The sequence below is a fragment of the Bos indicus genome, chromosome 4 (assembly GCF_029378745.1).
Source record: "Bos indicus isolate NIAB-ARS_2022 breed Sahiwal x Tharparkar chromosome 4, NIAB-ARS_B.indTharparkar_mat_pri_1.0, whole genome shotgun sequence".
Classification (NCBI taxonomy): domain Eukaryota; kingdom Metazoa; phylum Chordata; class Mammalia; order Artiodactyla; family Bovidae; genus Bos; species Bos indicus.
Genome location: NC_091763.1, coordinates 5,204,221 through 5,231,892, shown reverse-complemented (window position 1 = coordinate 5,231,892; position 27,672 = coordinate 5,204,221). Strand labels below are relative to the sequence as shown.

General features: G+C 44.7%; 1 protein-coding gene across 5 annotated transcripts in view; it reads right to left on the bottom strand.

Annotated features, from left to right (window-relative positions):
* COBL (cordon-bleu WH2 repeat protein) overlaps nt 1–27,672 on the bottom strand; it is a 305,873-nt gene that overhangs the window by 31,478 nt on the left and 246,723 nt on the right. For all 5 annotated transcript variants that reach the window (XM_070787414.1, XM_070787417.1, XM_070787412.1 and 2 more), the window contains one exon: nt 13,573–13,882. In XM_070787414.1, coding sequence (XP_070643515.1) covers nt 13,573–13,882 — 310 coding nt within the window. The remainder of the gene's footprint in view (nt 1–13,572; nt 13,883–27,672) is intronic.

Below are 27,672 nucleotides of genomic sequence, written 5' to 3'. Positions count from 1 at the left end.
AAGTGACCATGTGCTGAGAGGCTAAGAGTGCAGCTGTCCCTGCTCACAGGGGCTCCTGAGCCTGGGAGGGCTGCCACGGCTGTGTCCACAGGTGCCTCGCAGCCCTGCCACCAGGGTGTCCAGGGAGATGTCCCTACCTGCTGAGGAGAGCTGGGCTTTGCTTCTCTCCAGCCCTGGACAGTAGCATCTATGAGACAACAGCTGCCAAAGCAATTTGAGAGCAGCCCTTGGAGAGGCTCTGGTCTCTTTTGTTTCATGGTGCCAAGAACAGAGACACGTACAGGGTGATTGTTCCTCTTCTGCAAAAGCGGAAGGTCTTTCCCGCTGATCGTTAGACTCAAGGGCCAGTTTCCATTGTTACTAATCAGGCCGGGATAATGATGCATGAAATGTGCTTTGTACCGTCCTCACTTACATAGCAGAGCTTGTGTTCTGGTAAATGAGTCTTTCTTACTTGGTGACTGTGTCCCTTTGGGAGCCAGGAAGTGGCTTCCAGATCCAACTCAGCTAATGTCCTCTGACACGGCAGACAAAGGGCCCTGGCTGAGATGCGTGCGGCTATGGACCAATTAACGACGACCACAGAGGCACAAGACTTGCCTTTCCTGTTGCTTTGCCATAAGACTTAATTGGATGCATTTACTAAACTTGTATCTTTCTCTTCCACAGAATTTGATGGTTTAGATAAATTTAAGTTATATATTCAATCAAGTATATGGCAGAAAAGAATGGTAAGGGCTCTCTAAAGTAGTATTTGAAATGGAAAATAGTGTTTTTCAAAGGTTGGCTCCCTGTCTAGAATGGTTAAAGCCTAGTCAGACAAAATTATATCTACACTTTTCCTTCAGAGTATTTGCCTTCCCTTCAAAGTATGCAAAATCACATTGTTCTATGAGAATAGAATGATATCAATAAGAATTAAAAACTATAGCACATGGAATTACACTCAATATTTTATAATAACCTATAAGGGAAAGAATCTGAAAAAGAATGTATATGTACATACATACATACATGTATGTATGTATGTATGAGGGCTTTCCTGGTGGTTCAGATGGTAAAGAATCTACCCACATTGCAGGAGACCCAGGTTCAATCATTCAATCCCTGGGTCAGGAAGATCCCTTGGAGAAGGGAATAGCAACTCACTGCAGTATTCTTGCCTGGAGAATCCCATGGACAGAAGAGCCTGGCAGGCTACAGTCCATGAGGTTGCAAAGAGTCAGACATGACTGAGTGACTAAATTCTATACATGTATACAATCATATGCATATTATACATATATAAGTAAATATATATGTGTAGTTACTTAACTGTACATCTGCATCTAATACATCATGATAGAGATCAAACCAGTCAATCCTAAAGGAAATTAACCCTGAATATTCACTGGAAGGACTGATGTTGAAGCTGAAGCTCCAATACTTTGGCCACTTGATTAAAGAGCCAACTCATTGGAAAAGACCCTGAGGCAGGGAAAGATTGAGAGCAGGAGGAGGAGGTGACAGAGGAGGAGATGGTTGGATAGAATCTCTGATTCAACGGACATGAGTCTGAGCAAACTCCATAAGATAGTGAAGGACAGGGAAGCCTGGCATGCTGCAATCCACAGGGTTGCAAAGAGTCAAGCAAGACTTAGTGACTAAACAAAATCAGCCATACTTCAATAAAAATAAAATAATGTACTCTTAGAAGAAAATGAATTAAAAATAATTTAAGAGAAAAGGTCCACTGATGATATTACTTTATAAAAGGTAAACTAGAGAATGAAAATCATCTTGAACTGATGAAAATGCAAGGAATCTGAGACTCTTACACTTGTTGCTCCTGGTTTAAACTGGAAAGCAATGCAAACAGGTATATCAAGATGCAAAAACATAGTTTTAACTTTGTAGGACCTTTGGTTCATTAGCCTCTCTTCTGATAATTTGCCTTAATAATCCTGTGGAAGGAAAATATGAACCACCATGTTCATCGTATTCATGGGGCGATGTCTCCAGCTTCTGGCAGCAGGGAGTTCCCTCCCCTACTGCATTGATATGGATTATGATGTGGGGGTGGAAACACAGGTCACAGATGAAGCCCGCATGTTATGTGAAGAAATCAAGACATTCAGCTCCATCCAGGAGGGTCATGATGATCTAAAAGGAATCTGTGTCTGAAGACAAGGATGATGCAGAAATCTAGACACCACTACCAGCCAGTGTGATTTGTTGAAATGGATGGATTATGGCAAATATTTTATCCTTTCTCCTATGAAGTATGCTCTTTTGGGTACAAGGCAGCTTGAGTGATGAGGTGATTTTTTTCAAACAAGACAACATTTAAAATGATTCTTTGGTCCTCCTCGTGTCTGACTGTTTACAACCCCAGGGACTGTAGCCCACCAGGCTCCTCTGTCCATGGGATTCTCCAGGCAAGAATACTGGAGTGGGTTGCCCTTTCCTTCTCCAGGGGATCTTCCCCACCCAGAGACTGAACCCAGGTCTCCTGCAGCTCCTGCTCTGGGCAGGTGGGCTCTTTACCACTAGCGCCACCCAGGAAGCCCTCTAATGAGCACTAATTCCTTTATGAAAAGCAGTTTACATGTTTGTTGTACCATGCCCAATACACACAGTATGTTGTGTTTATAATTTTATTTTGCTGTCGAGAGCCTAGCAGTCCCAGTGATGATCCTAAAGCACTGTGTGACAGCCATAAATCCTCAAGGAGGCACTACAGCAGGGCCTGAGCTAGCCCTTCGCCATGCTCCTCCCACCCACACGCTGGCCTGAGCCGCCCTGTCAAACCATCAGTGGCCAAGCCCCAGGCTCAGAACTTCAGACCTGCTCTCTGCCTGCCCATCTCACCTCCCATCCAGGCCCTCTTGTGAAGTCTGGGGTCCCTACATCTAGTCCTCTGACCTCCACTTAGCTCAGCGGTCTTGCTCACCCCTTTCTTCCATCTGCCTCTTGTACAATCAGAGGTTTTCCCCAGACGCTCAACTCTACACTGTGCTGACATCCCCATCCACCTCTGGCCCACTCTTGCTCCTGACACCTTAGTGTGGACCTGATTCCCTGGGGCATTGTTTGTCCAGGAGGAGAGAGTGGACACCGACAGAAGCCACTGGCCTTGGGAGTGCTCTGGAGGGAGGGAACCCAGGTCCTCGACTGGTGCTTCTCCCAAGGCTGCTGGGGTGGGGCAAGGCGAGGCCTGTGACCACTTCACTTCTGCAGCTGGTGCCGCTCCTGATGCAAGGCAGAGGGGGGCCACCACTCTCTGAATTCTGGGCTTCTGCATGAATGGATTTTCTGGCCCAAAGATACCAGTGGTAATGTATCTATTTTGCTTTCAAACATAACAGCTTCAGGGAGGAGAGATTTAGCAGAATGCGCTTTTCGTTCCTCCCCCACCCCGTCCACGTCTACTAACTGACTATAAACCTTCCTCTCTTCCTGTAAGAACAAGCTAGGAGCACCGGGGCCCTGGGAGTACCAAGGGCAGCTTCTGCGGGCTTAGCAGGAGAGCCCTAGCATGTGTCCCAAAGAGGCACAGTTGGCCAGAAACACCACGGCCTCTTTTTAGCTGAAAGTCAGCTGCACAGGTGTTTTTCTCCCGGGTGTCATTCCTCATGCCCAGCACACACCCCGGTTTCTAATATAGGTTTCTTATTGACAGTTTGTTTTGGCTTGAGACCAAGAAAGCGAGGGCAAACAAGCGGTTATGATACCAGCTGCGCGTGTTGAATAAACATCACCAGCAGCCTTTCCTCCCACGGAAGGTGACTCCACAGAGAACACCGCCACGGGGACAGAGGGCGGTGCTGCCGGCTTCCACTGGAAGCACTCCCAGGAAGCGGAGCAGCCTCAGGGGGGCGTGGGGCTGGGGGCAGCAGGCCGCTGCCTTGGTGGGTCAGGGGCCGTGATGGGCTCGGCACCCCCTCCCGCAGGAGAGCCAACAGCACGCGTGAAATCAGTGCCCAGGCAAACAGGCGCCTTTCATTCTTTTCCTTTTTATATTAGAGAGAAAAAGGAGTGTGTGCAGACCTTCCCCACGCCAGCACATTAAATCATTTTCTTTTTGATGTGGCTAGGAAAGCTTCTGTAAATAATTTATCCAGTCACAGGAAAAAAAAAAAAAAAAGTCTGAGAGGAAAAAGATGTCCTTTTCAGCTAGCAATTCAATTGCTGACGACAACCAAAACAACCCATGGGAATTCAAAACAATCACTTGATAAACTAAAGGCAAGAAGCCTGGGAAAATATACAGTTGATGACAGTCATATATGCTTAACTTCCGCATTCCATGTACAAATGGCCTTCTATTTACAAAGCTTCAGAGTTCTAGAACAATGGTGTCCAGTAGAAATGTAATATGAGCTACATGTGTAATTTGAAATCTTCTTGTAATCACATTAAAAAGGTGAAAAATAATAAGCAAGATTACTTTCCATTAAATATTTTAACATTAATTTTTTAATTAGTATGGTAGCCACTGTACCCACAGTATAGTCCCTTCCCTGCCCCCATCTTAAATGTTTTTAAATATAGTTACAAAGTTTTAGCATTCTGAAAGGTATTAAATGCTTCTAAATGCTCTTGCTGGCACAAAGATCCTTTAGTTACAAAACTGCAGTGTTCTAGAAGGTATACAATATATCTAAATGTTTCTGCGGTGACAGAGTTCTCACAGTTCAGGAAGTTTCAGGGTCTAGAGTGTATAAAATGTTTCTAAATGCTCTTATAGTTACAAAGTTCCTATAGTTACAAGGTTTTAGGATCTAGAATATATAGAATGTTTCTAAATGCTGCTAGAGTCACAAAGTTCCTTCCTAGAGGTAGGAAGTTGCAGAGTTCTAGAAAGTATAAAATATCTCTAAAGGCTGCTAGGTCAGAGTGCTCCTCTAGTCACAAAGTTCTAGGGCTGCAAAGCCAGGACCAGAGCCAGTTTCTAGTCCCTCCACCCACGACCTGCACAGGCTCAGTTCCATAAATGTCTTGAAACCATCAACCCTTCAGACACTGGCACAGTTGCTCTCTTCCACAGCCCTCATGCCCACCACTCACAAAGAGGTGGGGGCTGAGAAGGAGCTTAGGGACTGCTAGGTGGAGGGTGGGCGGTCAGTGGACATTTAAAGGAGACACCCTTCCCCCAGAGAAGCTATAGCTTCTGTCTTTTGAGGCTCTGAACATGATTTCAGTGTGGTCTACTGTTGAAAAACAGAGCCTGATACCCACTTACCCAATCTCTCTCATTTACTCCTTATAGCATTCCTGTGGAACGAATGTTCCCAAAACAGACCCCAGGAGTGAGTTTCACAATATTGATATGCCGAGAGATGAACTGCCTGATTCCAGCAAGACTGCCTTTAGGATATGAGAATTTAGAAAGAGTGCTAGTTCCACCAGTATCCCTGTAAGCAGGTAGGAGGTGACAGCCCTCTGTCTCTCTCAACATCTTGTTGCTGTTTAGTCGTTCAGATGTGGCCGACACTTTGTGACCCCATAGACTGCAGCCCCCAGGCTCCTCTGTCCATGGGATTCTGCAGGCAAGAACACTGGAGCGGGTTGCCATTGCCCCCTCCACCTCCCCATCTAGCTACACACAAATATGTGCATGTGTGTGCATGGCTTCTTTTCAGACCAAGATGTTATAAATAGTTAACCCAGGCAGATGGTCAGAGGTAGACACAGTTATAAGGATTCTTCAACAAATCAAGTTTCTGTCCTTCCTCAGGCAGTTTAAAATAAACAACATCAACGACAATAACGATAAAACCAGCCATCAATTTCTGAAGGCTAGCAATATGTCAGGCACCGTTCTAAGGGGGTGGTACCGCAGATCTCCACTGTGCTGACAATAAAACTGAAGTGAGAGGTCACGTCCCCGAACTACAACTAGGCATCGCCTCACACAGGCCAGAAGGGCCACCATCAAAAAGGTTACAAACAGTAAATGCTGGCGAGCACGTGGAGAAAAGGGAACCCTCCTACACTGTTGGCGGGGATGTAAATTGGTTGCAGCCACTACCGAGAACAACACGGAGGGTCTTTAAAATAGAAAAACAGAGTTAATATATGACCCAGTAATCCCCCTTCTGGGCATATACCCAGAGAAAATCATAATTCAAGAAGACGCACGTACTCCAATGTTCATTGCAGCACTATTTACAATAGCCACACTATGGAGGCAACCTAGATGTCCATCAACAGAGGAATGGATAAAGAAGATTTGGTAGATAGATAGATAGACAGAGACAGACACCTAAGGAAGAATGAAATAATGCCTTTTGCAGCAACATGGACGGACCTAGAGATTATCATATTAAGTAACATAAACTAGACAAAGATAATTATCACATGATATCACTTCTGTGTGGAATCTAAAAAAAAACAGGGTGATATAAATTAACTCATATACAAAACAGAAAAAGACCCACAGACACAGAAAACAAACATGTAGTTACCAAGTGGGGAACGAGGAGGAGGGATAAATTAGGAGCTTCGGATTGACATATAGACACCACTATACATAAAATAGATAACCAACAAGAGCCTACTGTATAGCACAGGGAACTACACTTGATGTTTTGTAATAAGCTACAAGGGACAAAATATGGAAAAAATAAGGGGAAAGCATATGAGAAAGAACAGATATAAATGTATAGCTGAATCATCGCCTGAAACTGACATAACTTGGTAGATCGACTGTGTTGCTGTTCAGTCGCTGCGTCACGTCCAACTCTTTGCAACCCCATGAACTGCAGCATGCCGGGCTTCCCTGTCCATCACCATCTCCTTGAGTTTGCTCAAACCCATTTCCATTGAGCCAGTGATGCCATCCAACCATCTCATCCTCTGTTGCCCCTTCTCTTCTTTCCCTCAATCTTTACCAATGAGTTGGGTCTTCACATCAGATGGCCAAAGTATTGGAGCTTTAGCTTCAGCATCAGTCCTTCCAATGAATATTCAGGGTTGATTTCCTTTAGGATGGACTGATTTGATCTCCTTGCTGTTGAAGGGACTCTCAAGAGTCTTCTCCAGCACCATAGTTTAAAAGTACCAATTCTTTGGTGCTCAGCCTTCTTTATGGTCCAACTCTCACATTCATACATGACTACTGGAAAAATCAAAGCTTTGACTAGATGAACCTTTGTTGGCAAAGTGATGTCTCTGCTTTTTAATACACTGTCTAGGTTGGTCATGGCTATTCTTCTAAGAAGCGAGAGGTCAAGTCACTGACTCAGGGCACCACCACCAGCAATGAGCAGATATGATGCCAGGTAGTCTGACCATGGACTTTCTAGTCTTCATGTTGAGTTGCTCTGTAAGTATGAGGAGAGTTGGCCTGCATCATACATGAAGGAAAGATGCGTTGGGAAGGAGAGCATATGTGGGCATCACGCCTCCTACTCAGGGCGGGACTGTGAAGAGGTCACTCCTAGGTGCCCTCAGGATGATGGGCCATCACCACGTGGCCTGAATTCTTCCTGAGGGAGGTTATTTACTATCTGTTATACATTTAGAGGGAGACTCTGAATTTGATGTCCCACTTGCTGAGTCAAATTTGAACTGAGAGCGTAGATTTATTTTGCAATGAAATTTATAACTGGACTTGATGCAAAACATACCATTTTCAGATCACAGCACACAAAGCGTACTCCAGTCATTCCCAAGCTTTCGTGTTTGCTCTCTTTAGAAGACGGGTGTTTATTCTCAAGACTTTCCAATTCAAAATCTTTGCTGCCACAGCATTAATTGGAGGCCAGCCAGTGCTACCCTTGAGGAAGGGGTAGCCATGACTTCAAGGAGCAGAGACTTCAAATTCAAGTGCATGAGCAGGAGCCGTGCACTTTGTCACTGGACTGAATAGCTTAAGAAAAATGCTTTCAGTTGAGGCCAACACCATAGGCTCTCCTTAGACAGGCAGCAGAAGCTCTGCAGCAGTCTTTGCCTCCAATTTGGCAAAGTGGGACCCCTAGCCAAAAGAGTCTGGGTGACTGGGCTATCTACAGAAAGCAGACAGCAGAGGACGGAGAAACAGCCCAGCAACTGGAACTTTATAGACCTTACAAAATGGGGTCTTTGCAGGTCACAAAGGATATTCCACCGTTCCTTCCGATACTTAACGAATCCCTGTGTGTCAGAGGGGTGACAGTACTAAAGGGCACCCTGGCAAAGTTGAAAGCCACAAACACTCCTTATTTCCCCTTGGGGACAGGTCCCATGCCAGAGATTCTATAAGCTGGGGCGCTTGAGTCTGTTGGGGATGGCTTCACCACCCATCAGAACCCACATCCCACCTGGAGAGGCCCAGCTGTGCCTGTCACAGCAAAGGGTAACTTCTGTTTCCTGAGCCTCTGAGGCCTGGCACTCCAAGGATCGAGAGGCCTCACTATCACAGCCAGGCTCTAGATCATTGCAGGAAGAACATAAACACAAATGGCACCTTAGGATGAGCTGCAGTAACCAGGTGTTAGAATCATGCAGGGTGGAGCCAGGAGATGGATTCAGGGAGTGGCAGGAGGCACTGAGATCAGAGTGCCATCTCCTTCAAGGGGCCACCCTCTCTAAAGGTGGTCCAGGGGCATCCAGCACAGGAAGGGAGGGGCTGGCAGGTTGAGCAAATACACGTCTGTCCCTGTTGCCCTGTCCATCTTCTCCTGGGGGCACAAGTGTGAGAAATGATGCTCTTTGTTATTACTGCATCTCTCAATCGTTGAAGATGTGTGCTCCTGGGCAGAGCTCCAACACAGGGCCCTTTCTAGGGGGGCAAGGTCAAGACTACACCTCTGTGAACAGCAGCGGGCTCTGCTCTCCAACTATTTCAGCTCGATTCTGGGCTGTCAAGCCCCGAGCATAGGTTCTCTTCTCATTGAACTTGACCCCTGGGTAGTCTGGACACCTGAAATCATCTGCTCCATTGTGAATCACACACAGTCTCCTGACATGGTCTCTGACCCGGACTGGTCAGCCCCTGTGACAGTCTGGCCAAACTCCCCTCCACCTTCAGCCTTCGGTGCCTTTTTGCTGGCCAGGCTTCCAATGCCCTAGTCTGTGGACAGGACCAAACAGCACATGCCTGGAGGCACCACTTATCAGGAGCAGTGCATGCCTTCTCTAGCCTCTCTATCTGGGGTGCATATGTGTAAATGCTGCATGATAGTATAAAGGATGACATAGGACAGCATCTCCCAAATGGTGCTAGCAGAACTCATTCTATAAGACATCAGAGGCTGAGCAGAGGTAGGATTCACACAGGTTGCTTTGCTGCAGAATTTGTAAGAGACTCTATACTCTTGTCTTCCAAGGGGAGAATATAGAAGTTCTAAAATTTATTCTGAAGAATTATTTTTCAAGAGATAGATCCCAGGAGATACCCAGATTATCACAGGGACTCCGCAGTTGCTAGATGAGTGAGCAGAGCATGACGTGCTGAGGTGTCGAGCACTCAGTGAAGCCCACATCTGGACCTGCCCGCTCAGCACACAGATGTGGGTTTTTTTTTTGGCCCTGAATGTTTGAAGTGGTTTCCAAGATTTAAAATTTGGGAGACCTCACAGAAAAAAATCTAGATTTCTGGCTTCTCTTCAAAAGCCAGTCACAGCGGCTCTATAATCTCTCAAGGTAACAACTGAAGGAAGCCATGGGCTTGCACTCTTTAGAGAAAACTTGTGCTTTTCCCTGCACCCTGTGACCTCTGAGTCTGTAACTCTTGCTTAACATAGGTGCCACAGATTTTAAGTAATCTTGACATCAGTAAATAAAGTTATGCATTTGGACAGAAAAATGTGATACACCCTGCTGAAGTCTCTGAGTACATCTGGTTTGTCAATGGAGATAACTCTTGTTTTTAAAAAGAAAAACTACAGACAGCCTATGAAAAATAATGGGCGGAGAGTTGATCCCGGCTCTGAGCAAACAAAGGAACAGGACAGACAGGGCAGCAGGCCTCAGAGATTGTTGTCATTCTCATTTGACTCTGAAGCCTAAAACTGGCAGGTTGGTGTGCCATGAAAATTCCTGGTGCTCCGGCTCCTAAATTAACAGTGATGATTTAGTCAATGGGTCCCCTCAATGGTCATTCAACAGGCACTGAACATACACACAGGTGCCCAGCAGCCACCACACCTGTGACAGGTAGAAGGTGGTATCTGCACAGGTATAAGCAAAATTCGAGGCTCAGCAAAGTTAAGTGGACCCACAAAGGCCAGGCAACTAGTCCCTGGTGGTGGGATTCCATGTGGGCATGTGAGGGTCCAGAACCCCCTCCTTCCCCTCCACATTACTCTCAAATTCAGCGGCGCCCCACAGAAGAGAACAGATAAACATGACCGGCTCCCTGTTTGAATAAAACATCAGGTTCCAAAGACCCTGTGATTATTCTGGCTGTGGCAGCAGACAACATGATCATATTTGAAGGGAAGTCAGCAAGATTTTACCTCTGGGTTAATGCCAGGAAATCCACCAGGACTCTTGCATGAGCATCCCTGGGGATCGAAGTAACATATCTGATTAGTGTCAGATATAGAGCTTAAGGTGTACCAGCCTCATGCAAAACAACCAGACACTTCTGAAGATTACTAGAAAGCTATTCTCCTTTACATTTAAGTGGATGATGAAGGAAATGAAATAATTTTCCTCTGCAAACAGGCCAATCTCAGCTCAAGGTATCCAATATGGGCCAGAGGCAAAAGGGACCAATTGCAACCTTCTAATTTCTGGTCTAAAAAAATATGGTCTTGGAACTGTGCTTAAGACTAGAGAGCGTTACTATTAGAGTGTGTATACAACCACCCAGGGAAATGCTTGTGATAAACTGATAGCTAAAAGTAAACCAAAATAAAAGAGTACTGACACTACAGTTAGATTAACCACACAGAGACTTGAGTGTTCATTTGGACAAAGCTGAAACAAAACATAAAAATATAAGGGCACTCACTCATTTTGGTGATCAACTTGCACTTAAAAAAAATCCTATTTTACTTCTATTAATGTTTCAAAACCGTGTGTGATTGGTTCTTAAAATTATCTTAAAGGTAAAAAAAGAGATTTTCATATTAAGTGAAGTAAGCCAGGCAGAGAAAGACGGGTATCATATGCTATTGCTTATACGTGGAATCTAAAAGAAGAAAAAAAATACAAATGACCTTGTTTCCAAAACAGCAAGAGACTTACAGACATAGAAAACAAACTTATGATTATGAAAGGGGAAAGGGGGTGGGGGGATAAATTAGGATGTTGGGATTAACATATACACGCTGCAATGTATAAAATAGATAAATGGCAAGGACCTACTGTATGTATAGTACAGTGAATTCTACTCAATATTTTGTAGTAACCTATAAGGGAAAAGAATCTGAAAAAGAATATGTGTGTGTGTGTGTATGTGTATGCATATATGGGCTTCCCTGGTGGCTCACACAGTAAAGAATCTGCCTGGGATGCAGGAGACCTGGGTTCAATCCCTGGGTTGGGAAGATCCCCTGGAAAAGGGATTGGCAACCCACTCCAGTATTCTTGCCTGGAAAATCCTATGGACAGAGGAGCTGGCGGACTACAGTCCATGGGGTCACAAAGAGTCAGACACCACTAAGTGACTAACACTTTCACTTTCACATGCATTTTTTGTGCTCCAAAATCACTGCAGATGGTGACTGCAGCCATGAAACTAAAAGACACTTACTCCTTGGAAGGAAAGTTATGACCAACCTAGATAGCATATTAAAAAGCAGAGACATTACTTTGTCAACAAAGGTCCATCTTGTCAAGGCTATGGTTTTTCCAGTGGTCATGTACGGATGTGAGAGTTGGACTATAAAGAAAGCTGAGTGCCAAAGAATTGATGCTTTTGAACTGTGGTGTTGGAGAAGACTCTTGAGAGTCCCTTGGACTGCAAGGAGATCCAACCAGTCCATCCTAAAGGAGACCAGTCCTGAGTGTTCATTGGAAGGACTGATGTTGAAGCTGAAACTCCAATACTTTGGCCACCTGATGTGAAGAGCTGACTCATTTGAAAAGACCCTGATGCTGGGAAGCCTGAGGGCAGGAGGAGAAGGGAAGACTGAGGGCAGGAGGAGAAGGGGACGACAGAGGATGAGATGGTTGGATGGCATCACTGAGTGGATAGATATGGGTTTGGGTGGACTCCGGGAATTGGTGATGGACAGGGAGGCCTGGCATGCTGCAGTTCTTGGGGTTGCAAAGAGTCGGACACGACTGAGTGACTGAACTGAGCTGAACTAATATACATACCATATATATGCGTGTATACATATATAAAATATATGTGTGTATATACATATACTATATATGCATATATACCTATATAAAATATATGTGTGTATATATGTAAATGAATCACTCTACACCTGAAGCTAACATGGTATACTTTAATAACAAAAAAGGAGGAGGAGATGCTGAGGATTAACCTGCCTTTCTAATTAAGAATGAAGCAAGGAATTGTAACAGGGCACTGATGCAGAGACATATTAACCAGTCTATGGAAAGAGTACAAAGAACAGAACGATGTGTGTATGGAAACTTGATAGAGGACTGACATAGAACTAGGAATCAGTGGGGAAAATAGATTCATTCTTCACATCACACCTGAAAATAAACTCCAGGCGAACAAGAAGCCCAAAGGTGAGAAAGCAACATTGAAGCTTTTACAAGAAATTCTGATAATCGTTCGTCCTCTGCAGTATGAGAAGGATCTCTCAAATATTCAAATATCATAAACATTCCAGAGAAGGAGGACAAATTCAACAATATTCAAATCAAAAAGCATTTTTATACAATAAAATAAAACAAAGCTAAATTCAAGCCACAGTATTAGAGACTTTTTGTGTATATATAACTAAGGAGACATTAATGATTAAGAAAAAAGTAACATCCCCAAGTTTTGTAAAAAAATGGTTGTGAAAGGACAATTCATAGAAGAGGAAACTGACTTTGTAACATACATATGACAAGATGCTCATCCTTACTAACCAGTCGTGTATCTTAAAGCCATGAGACGCCACTTGGCATTGAGAGGAGTGCAGTGCTTCAGACGCCCGCTCGTCCGCATACTGGTGTGAAGGTTGACGGGCAGGGCTCTACAGACAGCTGGAGGGCGTGGTCAGCAGGTCATCATTTCGGACAGCAATTTGCCAATATTCCAAAAAGCTGAATTTTCTCTGAAGGCCTAATCATCCTCTTCTAAAAAACTCTATCCATAAATGGACATATACATACAACTTGCTCATTGACTCCAGGGGTGAAAAACCAGAACGGCTCAAGTGTCATAAAGAACTGGATGAGGGAGTGAACTCATGAACACACACGTCACCAGGGATAAATCGTAAACACGTGATATTGCGGAAACAGGTTATGGTGCTGTTTGTATGAAAGGTAAATGTGAACAAGCTGACACTATGCATTATTTATAAATACCTGAATAGCTAGACACAGCATGAAGACAGAACCACGTGCAACACATCCCCAGTCAGGCTCCTCACTATGGAGCCCTGGCTGGCTCACTGGGACAAAGGCCTCCATCCTTGGAGGCTGGAGGGGACCCGCCTTCCCAGCCGGCCCATGCCTCACCTCAGATGCCGGTTCTCAGAGCTGCTCCTCTCCCACAAGGGGCTCTTCGGGGGGCCCGGCTCTGGCGTCCCAGCCAGGTCCTGGTCGCTGCAGTCCTCCTGCTCTGTGCTCCACCTGTCTTTGGATTTCATGCTGTCGTGCTGGGAATCCAGGGACACGATGTCCGAGGGGGAGCTCATCACACCTGAGTCCTCTGTGGTGTCCTCTGAGGCAAAGCAGCTGCTGACAGACACGGTCTCCTCAGCCTCCGATGGCACTGGGGGGGCCCCGTCCACACTGCAGGGACCGCCGGGCCCCATGGACAGGCTCACTGGACGAGACACACAAGGGGAGGTCAGCCGCCGCGCCAGTGAGCTCCCCCGGCCTGACTCACCTGAAACCGCATCTGTGATGGGAGCAACATTTTCCCTCAAAAATCAGCATATTTTCAATTAACCTTTGAGATTTTCGTCCTGTACATAACTATAGGTAAGTGTGTGTGTGTGTTAGTTGCTCAGTCGTGTCTGACTCTGTGGGACCCTACGGACTGTAGCCCTTCAGGCTCCTCTGTCCATGGTTCTCCAGGCAAGAATACTGGAGTGGGTTGCCATTTCCTTCTCTAGGGAATCTTCCCAATTCAGGGATTGAACCCAGGTCTCCTGCACTGCAGGCAGATTCTTTACCATCTGAGCTACCAGGGAAGCCTGACTGTGGGTAAACATTAAAAAAATTCAGACTAACAGCATGATGAATCCAATTGTTTCTAGTCTGATCCTTGGCTTAACAGAAGTTGTTTGAACATGAATATTTTTTCTTTTAAATTAAGATTTTCAAAATGGAAACAAAGTACAAAAATAACTAATCTTGTTCAGGAACTTCTAACAAATATTCCTCAGGAACATGTGCAATTTTTCTTACTGTATTAATGACACTTTTCATCAGTGTCTGGCTCTCCCTTTATTTTTATACATGAGACAGTAAGATACGGTTTAAATAAGAGATGTTCTTAGAAGAGAACCCTCAAGTAAAATTTAAAAGAACAAGGACAAAAGCATCCTTGGTTGAGCTTACTGGCTCCTGAGCGCTGAATATGCACAACGTAGGGGAGCAGAAGGAATCGATGCGCAGAGCTGCAACTCACTGTGGAGGCCTGACATTCCACCCAACTCGAGTTGAGATGCTGGAGGCACGTATGTCCAGACATCATGAGGGACAGTCTGTGTAACGAAAGTGAGGGATCCATTTTTCTGGTACTGAGCATTGAGGTGGTCTAAGACTGTTCACTGAAAGCTCCACACTTGGAGCGGAAGCCCCCTAATACTGAGGTGGGAGGACAGGTGTCTAGAACTCTGGCCCAACTGCAGACCAGAGGTGTGTGTTTTCACTGAACATAGAAATAGCTTTTAAACCTCAAGACATACGATCTACATGCTGCTCGTGGTCATCCAGGAAAGAGCGATTGTGTTGTGCTGTGGTTTCAGTGTGTTTTTTTTGAAAATCATTCCTTCGGTAAGTAAGTTGTTGGACGCCTAAAATGGATCAAGACCACACACATGCTGAGTGTAAACTCCACAGACTTGGACAATGACAGACAAGCGACACAATAATCACACTCAAGACAGTGAATATGTTAACCAGACAGCAGACGAGACAGAGAATGAAGAAAACCAAAAGAACACCAAGGAGAAAATTCCTTGAGGTGTTGCTTTCTCTGAGATCCCGCAAATAAACAAAAGAATGAGAATAAAAACTGCCAGTTAACAAAAGAGCTCACAAAAAAAGATCAGAAACACGAGGGAGGGATTGTTTAGAGACGCGAATGCGCAAGGCAGTGTATCTGAACGCAGTGAACGCTTCTGAACAAGAACCTCTTTCTCTTAGCTTTCTTCCTGTCTTTTGTTGCAAGGCTCTTAATTAGAGGGCAAATACAGAGAAGAAACACTGCCTGCAGATTAATACCACCAAAGCCTTTTCTGCCAGGGGTCTGCTGAGACGCAGTCACACTCAGATGCTGTGCACCAGCTGCTTTGTCCACACAGCTGGCGACTCTACCTGACTCGTCACTCCTGCCAACCCCACTCAAAGCTGCTCCCTTGCCTGGCCGTCAATGGCGGCCCTGACGGCTGAGCAGACTCTGGTTTCCTGCTTTCTCTTGGTCACCATCACTGAACAAGTAGGTCAATCAAACTAACACTTTTTCTCTGCAATGTAAAAAGAGCACAGTGATGGAGCATACAGGTTTCTGGCCACAGAGACCTGGATTCAAACCCAAGGAGGGCGGTTGACTGGTTGCCTGGGGGCACATCCCTGGACCCTCTGCCTCAGTTTCTCCCGGGAGAGGATGTGGTGATCCTCCCACAGGCATGGACTGAGATGAGGACCAGGTGTGAAGCCAGCCCACTGCCTGGTGCCCCTGGCGTGTCTCCACAGCAGAGTGCATGCCAGGTTGGGAAGGGCCCCCTGATTGGACTTGGGGACACAGGTCCACAGGTCTCAGCTTCTGGTGACTCGCAGTTTACGGGGGACAGACAAGTACACCAACACTGGCAGTGCCACGTGCTGAGACCAACACCAGGGGTGTTTGCACAGGTGGAGGGCTGGGCTGGTCATAGGGAGGTCTCAGCACAGAGCAGGTTCTGGATAAGTGCTCAGCCCAGCCCTGCCCCCACTGCTCCAGCAGGCATCACTCAAGTAAAGTGACCTCAAGAGACCTGCTACTTGAGGAAACACTGGGGCAGCACCCCCCACCTTGGGGTAACACTAGAACCACCTGCTGTGAGCAGGCTTCCATGCACTCACGTGTCCTGGAAACTCAAAAGGCGTTTGTGGTAAGGGAGGACCTCGTCTGCCCCTTTTGATCTGGTTATAAGATTGAGGATGCTTGTCTGGGCTTGTTTTATATCCCTCAGAAGTTTTGAGGTAAAAATTGTTGTGAATCCCCAGACTCAATCCAGCCAATGGCAAATGCTTAGTCAGCAAGAGGTGAGCAGTCTCTACCCAGTTGGATGTGTTAAACCACTGAAACTCACTGTGAAGGGTATGAGTGCCTGTGCACCCCTCTTCCCAAGCGAGTCCTCTAATTCTGGAGGACGACCTTCCCCAGGGCCCAGGGTTCTCTGTCCTCGAACCTGACGGACAGGTGTCGGTGAGGGCCCACCCATATGCCTGCTCCAGGACACAGAGCCTGCGCTGGGCGGCAGGCGAGGGGACCTGCTCTCAGGGAGCCTGCAGTGTATGGTGGGGATGGTCACACAGGGTCAGAAGGGCAGCTAGCTGCCTAAACGCCCAAGGGGGAAGGAACAGGGGTGAGAGCATCTCCAGCCTGCAAGTGTCATAAGCACCAGTGAGAGGGGGGAGAGCGAGGATGGGAAGATGCTCAGAGCACAGGGTGGGTCTTCCAGTCAGAAAGAGAAACAGCTCTTGCAAAGGCTCAAGACTCCTGTGAACCATTTTGGGGGGAGCTTTTTTTTTGAACTAAAGAAATGAACCTTTTTTTGAACTAAAAAGTTATTACTGCAGAATTTTTGCAAATGTGGAAAAGCACAATCTATTTTTAGCAGATACCAAATACAAATTCATAATTAAATCATCTTCCAAATAAATAGCCACAGAGCCCAAGTCAGGAAATTTAATGCTTCCATTGTCCTCCACCTGAATTATATAATCCCATAGCTCAAATGCCATTACAGCTAACTGCAAGCTTTGGAAAATTCTCAAGCTTGGGTGTAAAGCAGAAAGTGCTAACCTAAGATTGCATGCATGCGTACTCAGTTGTATCCAAACTCTTTGTGACCCCATGGACTGTAGCCCATCAGGCTGCTCTGTCCATGGGATTTCCTAGGCAAGAATGCTGGAATGGGTTGCCATCTCCTTCCAGGGAGTCTTCTGACTCAAGGATCAAACCTGAGTCTCCTGTGTCTCCCACACTGGCACGTTACCACTGCGCCACCTGGGAAGCTCAACTTAAGGCTACTAATTCCTTGCGCTGAACACAATCATTTCAGTTTGGCATGAGTCCCACTGGGTTTTTCTTTCATAAAGTCACCCAAGAAAATTTCAAACACCAAATGTAAATATCTTTCAGGTATTTTTGTTATGGATTTGTTTTTATTACTTTTTTAAATCAAAGATCTTGTATCTTATGATGTTGCTTATTTCCTGGTCATTATGAAAGGAAATTGGTCAAGAGTCTGTTTCACCAGGTTTATCTGCCTAAAGAAAATGTCTCAACAAAAGACTAATCTCTTCCTCATCTCATCACGACACCTATGGCTCCCTTTCACAAGCCGACAAGCCATGCTCCGATCTCCTGTCTCAACCCATCTTGATTTAGTTCCCTTTGGTCTATGCATTGGGAATAAAGGGCAAAATAAAGTAGCTACAGGTGGGTGCTGCAGAACTACTGGGGTCAAACTGACCTGGTGTGTGTCAGTAATTTTTGTTATATACACCCCAAACTAATTTTGAACCGTGTATTCCCACCTACCGGAGAAGGCAATGGCACCCTACTCCAGTACTCTTGCCTGGAAAATCCCATGGACAGAGGAGCCTGGTAGGTTGCAGTCCATGAGGTCGCTAAGAGTCGGACACGAGTGAGTGACTTCCCTTTCACTTTTCACTTTGATACACTGGAGAAGGAAATGGCAACCCACTCCAGTGTTCTTGCCTGGAGAATCCCAGGGATGGGGAAGCCTGGTGGGCTCCCGTCTATGGGGTCGCACAGAGTCGCACATGACTGAAGTGACTTAGCAGCAGCAGCAGCAGCATGCCCACCTACTCTTTAACTGACATTTGAAAATATCCATCATGAGTTCAACTAGTTACAACAGATGTGACTTCATTGTAATTATTATTTAAATATGTTTAATTATTTTACAAAACATAATAAAAGGCATCTGAACATGATAGTGTCTTGATGTCCAGAACCCGGCATGTAAATTGGATGAGCAGTTCTCCCTTTAAGAGGTAGCTTCTAGAGCACAGCTCTTCTTTCTGGAATTTACTCCCCTCTCCCACACCACAAGAATCTCACCTCATCCTCAATGAACGTACTTTGTGCTTGAGAGCTTTCCTACTGATTAAATAAAATATATATATAAATTAAAATGCAATTTTTATTTCCTCTCTCAACAGAAGGTAGTGATTTTTTTCCTTTACCGGGAAGTGAGCATTGTAATCATGAACAGGAACGAGCCAATAAAAATTACATGAGTATTTTAGAAATGTTGACATTTCTTAAACAAAAAGGCAAAGTGACATTAGAAATGCATCTGTAATGACTCAGATTAGGCTTTTTTCAACTAATTCCTTAAAAGTGACTGGATACTTAGTACTAGAGCAAGGCAGGGTTTGCTATTAATACAGTTCACATTTTTCATTCTTATCACTATGCTATGCTAAGTCACTTCAGTCATGTCTGACTCGGTGCGACTCCATAGACGGCAGCCCACCAGGCTCCCCCGTCCCTGAAATTCTCCAGGCAAGAACGCTGGAGTGGGTTGCCATTTCCTTCTCCAATGCATGAAAGTGAAAAGTGAAAGTGAAGTCGCTTATCACTATTAACACATTATAAATCAGAGATGTATTATTAGATATTTTGTTATCCAAATGTTATTGACTAGAGATGTGTCAATATCACTTATTAACAAATCGTTGATCACAGGTATTAGTTTCTGCAAAAATGCCCCAGGTCAATAATGACTTAAGAAACTGAAAAACTTACTCACATGAGTAAGTTGAAGCGAATTAAGTTTTGCTATAGTGACATCCCTCCGCTCAGTTTTTAAAACTTTGACTCTATTACACATCACTTGATCGGCCACAAAATTTATGTTCAATGACATATTAATCGACAGTTTGCTCAGACCCCTTATCCATTTGGTTGGAAAGAAAACTTGGAAACCACCTGACATTCAACAGGACTATCCACCTGCTCAGGCCTCCAGCAGGAAGGCTGTGGGTGCTTCTGTCAGGCAACAGGGTAAGGTCCGCCCTCCTCAGGGAACCACATGCAAGTGAGCTTCCTGGCGGATGGCAGCTTGGCATGTCTTTTGTGGTAGGGGAGAAGAGCATTCAGCAGAGGGGAGCTGGGAGGACCCCCGCCCAGGTGCTGCCTGCTGTGAGCTCTCAGGTACCTCAGTTCTAGGAAAGAATGTCTGTGGACACATAGCATCTGGGTACAGATTCCCTTGGAAAGCTTTATGGTCTCCCAGGACAACATATTCCCAGGTCAAATCCGCCAACACATACAGAAGAGGTGAGTCAGTTTATGGGCGGGAGGGGAACACGTGGAACCTGCCATGGGAAGACAGACAGGGGGCATTCTTCTACCTGGAGGAGATGGAAAGGGGCCAGCACCTGAGTCTTGAAACAAGCAGAGGAGGGGCAGGCGGAGGAGGACAGTGAGACTAGAGGATGAGCGGAGTCAGACACACAGGCAGAGTGGGAGGCGGTGTGTACTGGGTGGCTGGGCTGTGCGCTGTGTCTTACATGGCTTACATGGCTGTGTTAGCACCTGCATGCAGATGTCAGCAGGGGGCGCGGCAGACGGCTGGCCTCAGTTCTGGCTACCTTCTTCTCCTGTTATCTATTCTTTCACTACAGTTTCCTCAAGGTGAAGTTTACCTATTTATTCCTCTATGAATTGACAGTCTCTTTCCCTGGATGGGCACCATTTAGTATTTTATATTTGGAAAAGAATATAAAAAAGAATGTGTATATCTATCTATCTATATATATGTATAACTGAATCACTTTGCTATACAGTGGAAAATAACACATTATAAATAAACTATACTTCAATAAATACTTATTATATAAAAAACATTTTGTATTAACAGTTTAGTCCAAAAGCCCCACAGACCTAGGATCCTCAACTATATTGATGAAGATAACAATGCAGCCAGTTCAACATAGAGCAGTACATGAATACATATGTTTTTCAAGAAGGCAGGATAATAAAGATCTTGAAATCATTTGTGGATCTAAAATTGACCTGAATTCTTTGAAGAGTCACGTAATGTACTCTTGGCTTCAATCAATCTGTACTTCTCCAAAGCCTGAACCATAACCTAATCCTAGAATCCTAATGTGCCAGTTAGAGACACAGAGAAGGTCCCTGGTTTTCCCGTAGTAAGAGAGGGCTGCTCTCAGATTGCCCTTCTCTGAAAGCCTACAGAGGCGCCAGCGGTGTCTTCTGTCTTTTCCGCACCGCCCCTTCCCTGACTGTGCCATATGAGTTCCTCCTTCCTGGAGCTAACCTTGTTTGCAACAGCTGGGAAGGTCTAACTGCCCCTCACAACTCCTGGCTGCTGGGTTGGTGTGTGAGATGAACCCAAACCTGGCCAATCAAGCATTGTGCAAGATGGGCATGTGTCTCAAGCTGGACCAATCAAGGCCTTTCTCAGGGCCCTCCTGCCACAGCTACTGGGCAAGTGGCCTCACTGGGCTGGAACCCATGCAGGGGGAGGAGGCCTGGATTACTTACAGCCATCTGGACCGGCACATGGGGAGGGCTTGTCCACAGACAGACAGGAGCACAGGCCTAGGACAGCGTTTGGGCTTGGGGACCCTGCTGTGACCACAATAACGATGTATTTCCTAAAATTCCCAGTTAGGTAAGCAAAAGAAATTTCAAAAAAACCCACTTGTTTGTAACTAGCTCAAAATACATTTCTTGGAATTAAATAGTCTTGTCCAATAAATGTCTAAACTGCCCTGAATTTTGCACGAATACATAGATACACACACACACACAGTTCATATTATGGTGTTTCCATTACAGGAACTTTAATTTTAAACTATGTATATTAACTGTGACAGCTGCACAGCATGTTTCCCTTTCCTGGATTTATTTTTCAGTATTCAGATTACAGCTTCTAGTAATTCTAATTTTGGAATAATCCAGTTTAGGATCTAGTTTACTTTCTAAGGCCTCTGGTATCTGAAGACTGTCTTCACTTAATCCTTCACTATCAATATGGCTAAACTGAAGTAAGTTCATATCAAAACCCTCAAGACCACATTCTTAGCACCACTGTTTCCTGGCATCTTGTCTCACAAATGAGAACACATGTGCCAGCAGGATTCTTGCTGACTGTATACAGCCTTATCTCTAGAAGCTAGTAAGATGCTCCTCTTCATCCACGAATACTCAAGATTTCACCAAAAAAAGTGTGCCTAAAAGCCTATGACTCTATGCCTGCATGCCTTCAGTTGTGTCCGACTCTTTGGGACCCTCTGGACTGAAGCCCACCAGTCTCCTCTGTCCATGGGATTCTCCAGGCAAGAACACTGGAGTGGGTTGCCATTTCCTCCTTCAGGGGATTTTCCCAGCCAGGGATCAAACCTGCCTCTCTTTTATCTCCTGCATTGGCAGGCAGATTCTTTTATCACTAGGGCCACGTGGGAAGCCTGTATGTCCCTAAAGATGGGTATTAACTTCTAAGAACTTTTAGATGCTCTTTTTTCATGTGTTTTTCAATACAGCCCGCTCTTGTTTTACGTATATAATAATCCATTAAAATTTTCTGAAGCAATAACTACAAATACATATTTTAAAGTTCTACTCTATTGCCTAAAGTCATTCTGCGTTTTTTGGAAGTTGGTTCCTCTGATCAGTTTGTGGTCCTTTTCCCAAACATTGAAAAAAATTTTATTTAGTAATTCTTGACTAGTTTCCTGTGCTAATCTTTTGTACACGTGGCCATCACTGGTGCCTTAGGATAGAGCAGACAGCTTTCTGGAGGATTGGGCTGAGCAGAGTCCCACAGGGCAAGAAGGAAGCCACTCTTTGGGGAGGACTCCACCTGGACGGGGTGGCTGGTTCCTCGCAGTAGCCACAACACTGACCTTGGCTGATGATTCTCAGACTCAATTCAGCCATACTGAGACTAAAGTTTCATTTTGTTTTCATGTGCCTGTTGTAGCAAATAGCTAAAAAGAACTCCTCCTCCACAGTGATGTCATGGCTTTAAGAATAGCCTGGGATACTAGACTGTTGGCTAACAACAATCAGATATTACAGTTCAACCTTGATATTTAAAACCATAAGGATAGTTGGGTTTAGATATTCTGCAATGTCCACATGGGTAATATTTACATAATTCCTGATTTATCTAGTGTCCTTTGCAGTATGAAAATAATTATTCATATTTTGCAAATTATAAAAAAAGCCCCAGCCAACAAATGATTTCACGTATCCCTGAGGGTATGTGTTATTACAGACACATACTTTGCCAGGCCCATGAACAGGATAAGTCCATTCAAAATCAAACAAAACCATGTATTAAGCAAAAGTCAAACCAAGGTTCTTACACCAAGAAAATCTGAGATGACTTTTGCTGAGAATACCTACATTTAAATGTTTTAAAATTTTTTCTTCCATGTTCTATAGAACAAGTCTTGGTTGCATTTGTTCAGAGATTTTAATATATTATAAAATATTTTTGATAAAAAGACTCAGCCCTCTTTTGCATGTGTAATTCTGGGGCCTCACCTCTGGGATGAGGATGGTAGTTCCTGCTATCAGGAATGAAGCTGGTGCTTCAGTGTGCGTCATCAAAACAGAAACCCTGTCCCAGGTTGTCTAGGACATTCAAGATGGGAAACGCATTTGATCAGCAGCTCAGAAAAGGTGAAGTTCAGGGACTGGCCAAGTTGCCAAACTGAGTCGACTATGAGTCAGGCCTGGTATGAAGCACAGGTGAGTCGCCTGCCTTCTTGACAGGCGGTCTAAGAAAAATACCATCTGCTGCTCTGCTAGATTCTCCCAAGCTCTATTCCTTTGTCATCAGAACCCCAGAGAACAAAGCATGTGGCCTGCTTTGGCTTAGTTTTCTGTAAAGCACTGTTCAGCCATTGCCAGTGAAGTTGACATGAAAATGACCAAATGAAGAACGTTTTGCATCTGATGGAGAAACTATCATAGTACTCAGTGTCTTTTAAAAAATCATCCCTTTTAATTTGTCCTAAAGTTTAGATCTTTCTTTCCCTCCTTTTGGAGAAGGCAATGGCAACCCACTCCAGTGCTCTTGCCTGGAGAATCCCAGGGACGGGGGAGCCTGGTGGGCTCCCGTCTATGGGGTCGCACAGAGTTGGACACAACTGAAGTGACTTAGCATGTATTCCCTCCTTTTGATTAAATGAATGCCTTACTATTTGGTCGAGTGTCCACCTGCCTGGCTTTTCTGCCTGATGCCCAGGAAGGTCAGGAGCAAAGTTAGTCTTTTTTAGAACTTTTGCATGGATTCTCCCCAGTACTTCAGTTTTCATCACAAGTATCCCTAAGTTCTCTGGTGTTTACTCTTAAGCACTTTAGGAAATAAGGATTTTTAAAATAGCATATATATACATGTATGTATATATATACACACACATATATTCATATGTATATATGTGATATACACACATATGTTTATGTAATATAAAATAAACAATATATTTCTTATTATTTTGAATGTTTAAAATAAACAGTATCAGGGAGGTGGCCAACAGTGTGGAGTATGAAGACCTTAGGCTCACCTCTCTCAATGGGCACACCAGAACTGCAAGAACCTAGAGCAACTATCTGTAAGAACAACCTTCAGACAACTAGAAGAAATTTTCCATGACTGGAGGCATAGAGAAGGCTCCACAATGAGATGGGCAGAAGGGGTGGGCATACAGTAAACTCAGAGCCACACCACTAGGTTGGTGACTCACAAATGGGAAGAATATCACGATTCATGGACGGAGGGTCTGAGCCCCACACTGGGCTCCCTGCCTAGGGGACCTGCCCCAAGACAAGCACCCAGAACGTCCGGGTGCTTTGTTAAAACAGCAGCCCAGTCACCCCTCTCCCTAAGGAGCTTCTAAATCAGTGGTCCGGGCTTGGGGCTGAAACGGCATTTCTCACATGCTCCCAGGTGATGCTGAAGCTGCTGGCCCAGGCCCACACTAGGGGAAGTGCTTCCCCAAACGCCTCACCAGGGCACATGGCCAGCTTGCTGTCTGCCTTACTCGGCTAAGCCTCAGTGAAGGACAATTTGAATTCAAACCTATTCATCACCTCCTGAGACCAAACCCCCTTCATTCCTTTTTTCTGAAGACAGTGACTTCTCTAACAAGGGTCCTGGAGTTACTGAACAGACCACTCTTGAAAAGTCACATTCAATGCTTGTGCTCAAAACACCAGAGTTTCCCTCCCTTTTTAAACTATTAGAGTCTACTTTCTGTCTCAATGTTCTTCCCATGTCCCATTTCATGGGAAGTCACCACCACAGGATGTCCGCAACAGAGTTAAAAGTGACATTTTCCTCAAGACAGCAGAATGAACATAATAGTTGTGGAAATTATATTGGAATGTAGCCAGTCAATTGGTGAAGTGGTAAAGAATCTGCCTGCCAATGCAGGAGACATGAGATCAGTTTGATCCCTGGGTCAGGAAGATGCCCTGGAGAAGGAAATGGCAACCCACTTCAGTATTCTTGCCTGGGAAATCCCATGGACAGAGGAGCCTGGGGGTCTACAGTCCATGGGGTTGCATAGAGTCAGACATGACTGAGCGATTGAGCGTGCACACACATATTAGAATAGTCTCAGAAAGAGCGAGTGAGGAAGTGGCACAAAACATCCCAGATGGCTGTAAAATACGCCTGAGATGAGAAGGAAAGAACTCACATTGGGGGAGGGGGAGGAGCAGGAAGGACTCCCAGGTTCTGCTTTGAGGCAGGAGGCGTCTCACATGCAGAGTCCAGGGAAGTGGGTCTGGAGATGCCAGGACACAGATGCAAAGCAGCAATGGTGAGAGGCTAACAGGCAGGGAGGCCAGGGGTCTCCAATGGAGGAAATAGGCTGCAAGTGTCAGACATTTTTATCTCTCTTTTAAGTGGCAGGAGGAAACAAACTAGTGATATATTTTTCCCCTTCTCTACACAAATTTAAAAAGAGGTCTCTCTTAAAACACTGTGTTGCCATAATGACACATGGTTCCTCCTGAACTTAACTTTTCTCAAATTTAGAGTTAACCGATGCATTTTTCTTACAGAAATGTTTGTCTTAAGCTATGTTAATGTGCTGTGCATTTACCCCAAACTCTGTCTTCAAGTTGGTTCCCCTAAAGGCTCAGAACTGACTTGAAAACCAGTATGTTATCCTCATACATGGTTCTCCTAATCCATGTAGACGGAACTATTTGTATGGTAGTCTGCCTTTATACAAGACTCAAGTCAATTGTTTTATGGCCCGGGATGACTCGCCTGGTGCCAAGATTATTTCAAAATGCATCTTGCAGGTGAGGGGCCTGGTGCCATTCTCTGAGTTTTGAGACATTCCTTTCTTTCATTAACAGACTGCTAGTAACTATATAACATCCAGCTAAAGACTAGCAGGCGGGTATAATCTCTGCCCCCTTCTGATGTCTATGTCAGAAGCTTTCTCTATCTCCTTTATACTTACATAAAACTATTACACAAAAGCTCTGAGCAATCAAGCCTTGTCTCTGGCCCCGGATTGAATTCTTCTCCTCTGGAGGCCAAGAATCTCGGCGTGTTTTGTGGTTCAGAAACAATCTTTCAACGGGACCCACAGGTCACTGTGTCCAAACATTCTCCCAAAGCTAGAAGCTGCCACCTCCAAGAGTCATCTGGGGAGCAGAGGGCCTTGCAATGACGGAAAGAAAGTCTGAATCTCCAGGGCTACATTCCCTGCATTTGCACCTTGGCCCCAAACCCCAACAGCCTAGCCAAACAAGGTGGTTATATTTGCCTCATTATTTGTATAAACTGCCTGATGTTTGAATAGCACAGATGTGAAGATGGCATCTTCAAAATGTCATCTGGGTCTGGACTAATGTATAAAAAAAAATATTTTTATTTATCAATTTTTAAATTTTTAGATCTATTTACTTATTATTGGAGTACAGTGGATTTACAAGGTCGTGTTAGCTTTAGGTTTACAGCAAAGTGATTCAGACACACACACACACACACACACACATGTATATTCTATTTCAGATTCTTTTCTCTTATAGGTTATTATAAAATCTTTAGTATAGCTTATGTTATACAGGAGGTCCTTGTTGTTTATCTATTTTATATATAGCAGTATGTGTATGCTAATCTCAAATTCCTAATTTATCCCTCCCCCTTTGGCAACCATGTTTGTTTTCTATGTCTAAAACAGAGAATATTTCTGTTTTATAAACAAGTTCATTTGTACCATCTTCTAGATTCCACAAAAAACCGATGCCATATGGTATTTGTCTTCCTCTGCCTGACTTACTTCACTTAGTATGACAATCTCTAGGTCCGTCTGTGTTGCTGCAAATGGCATTACTTCATTTTTCATGGCCGAGTAATATTCTGTTGTGTATATATATCATATCTTCGTTATGCATCCATCTATGGACACTTGGGTTGCTTCCACGTCTTGGCTATTGTAAACAGTGCGGCAGTGAACAATGGGGGTGCATGTGTCTTTTCAAATGAGAGTTTTCTCCAGATATACGCCTAGAAGTGGGATTGTAGGGTCGTATGGTAACTTCATTTTTAGTTTTATAATGAACCTCCATATGGTTCTCTATAGCGGCTGCATTAATGTTTTTAAACATTGAAGAGACACTCTAATAGGTGCTGGTTTGAAAATACATTCTGCATGGAAGGTTTACAACTCACGAAACGCTCATGCACCATCCGAAGTGTGTGGGAAAAGCTAAGCGACTGATAACGACTTGTGCGTGTGCTCTTCTGCACACGCACACACACAGCAGAGCCACTGCCTCAAAGCCACTCAGACACAGCACAGAGCAGGGAGCACACAAACAATTCCAAGTGACACCATGGTTTTCCTCTGAGCCTCCTTGCCAGCTCCACCTGCCTTGGAAATGGCATCTGCTCATAACAAGAGTAAGGTCATCATCAGAGCCTGTCCTTCTGGGAAACTTGCTGCATTGTTTACAGCCTTGTCCAAAGCCAACAAGCCACACAGACAGTAAACGAAACCTTGCACACACAGACCTCCTGTCTAATTCACAATTATTCAGTGTTACTGTTAATCACATAGTCGTGTCTGACTCTTTTGTGACCCCATGGACTGTAGCCTGCCAGGCTCCTCTGTCCATGGGATTTCCCAGGCAAGAATATT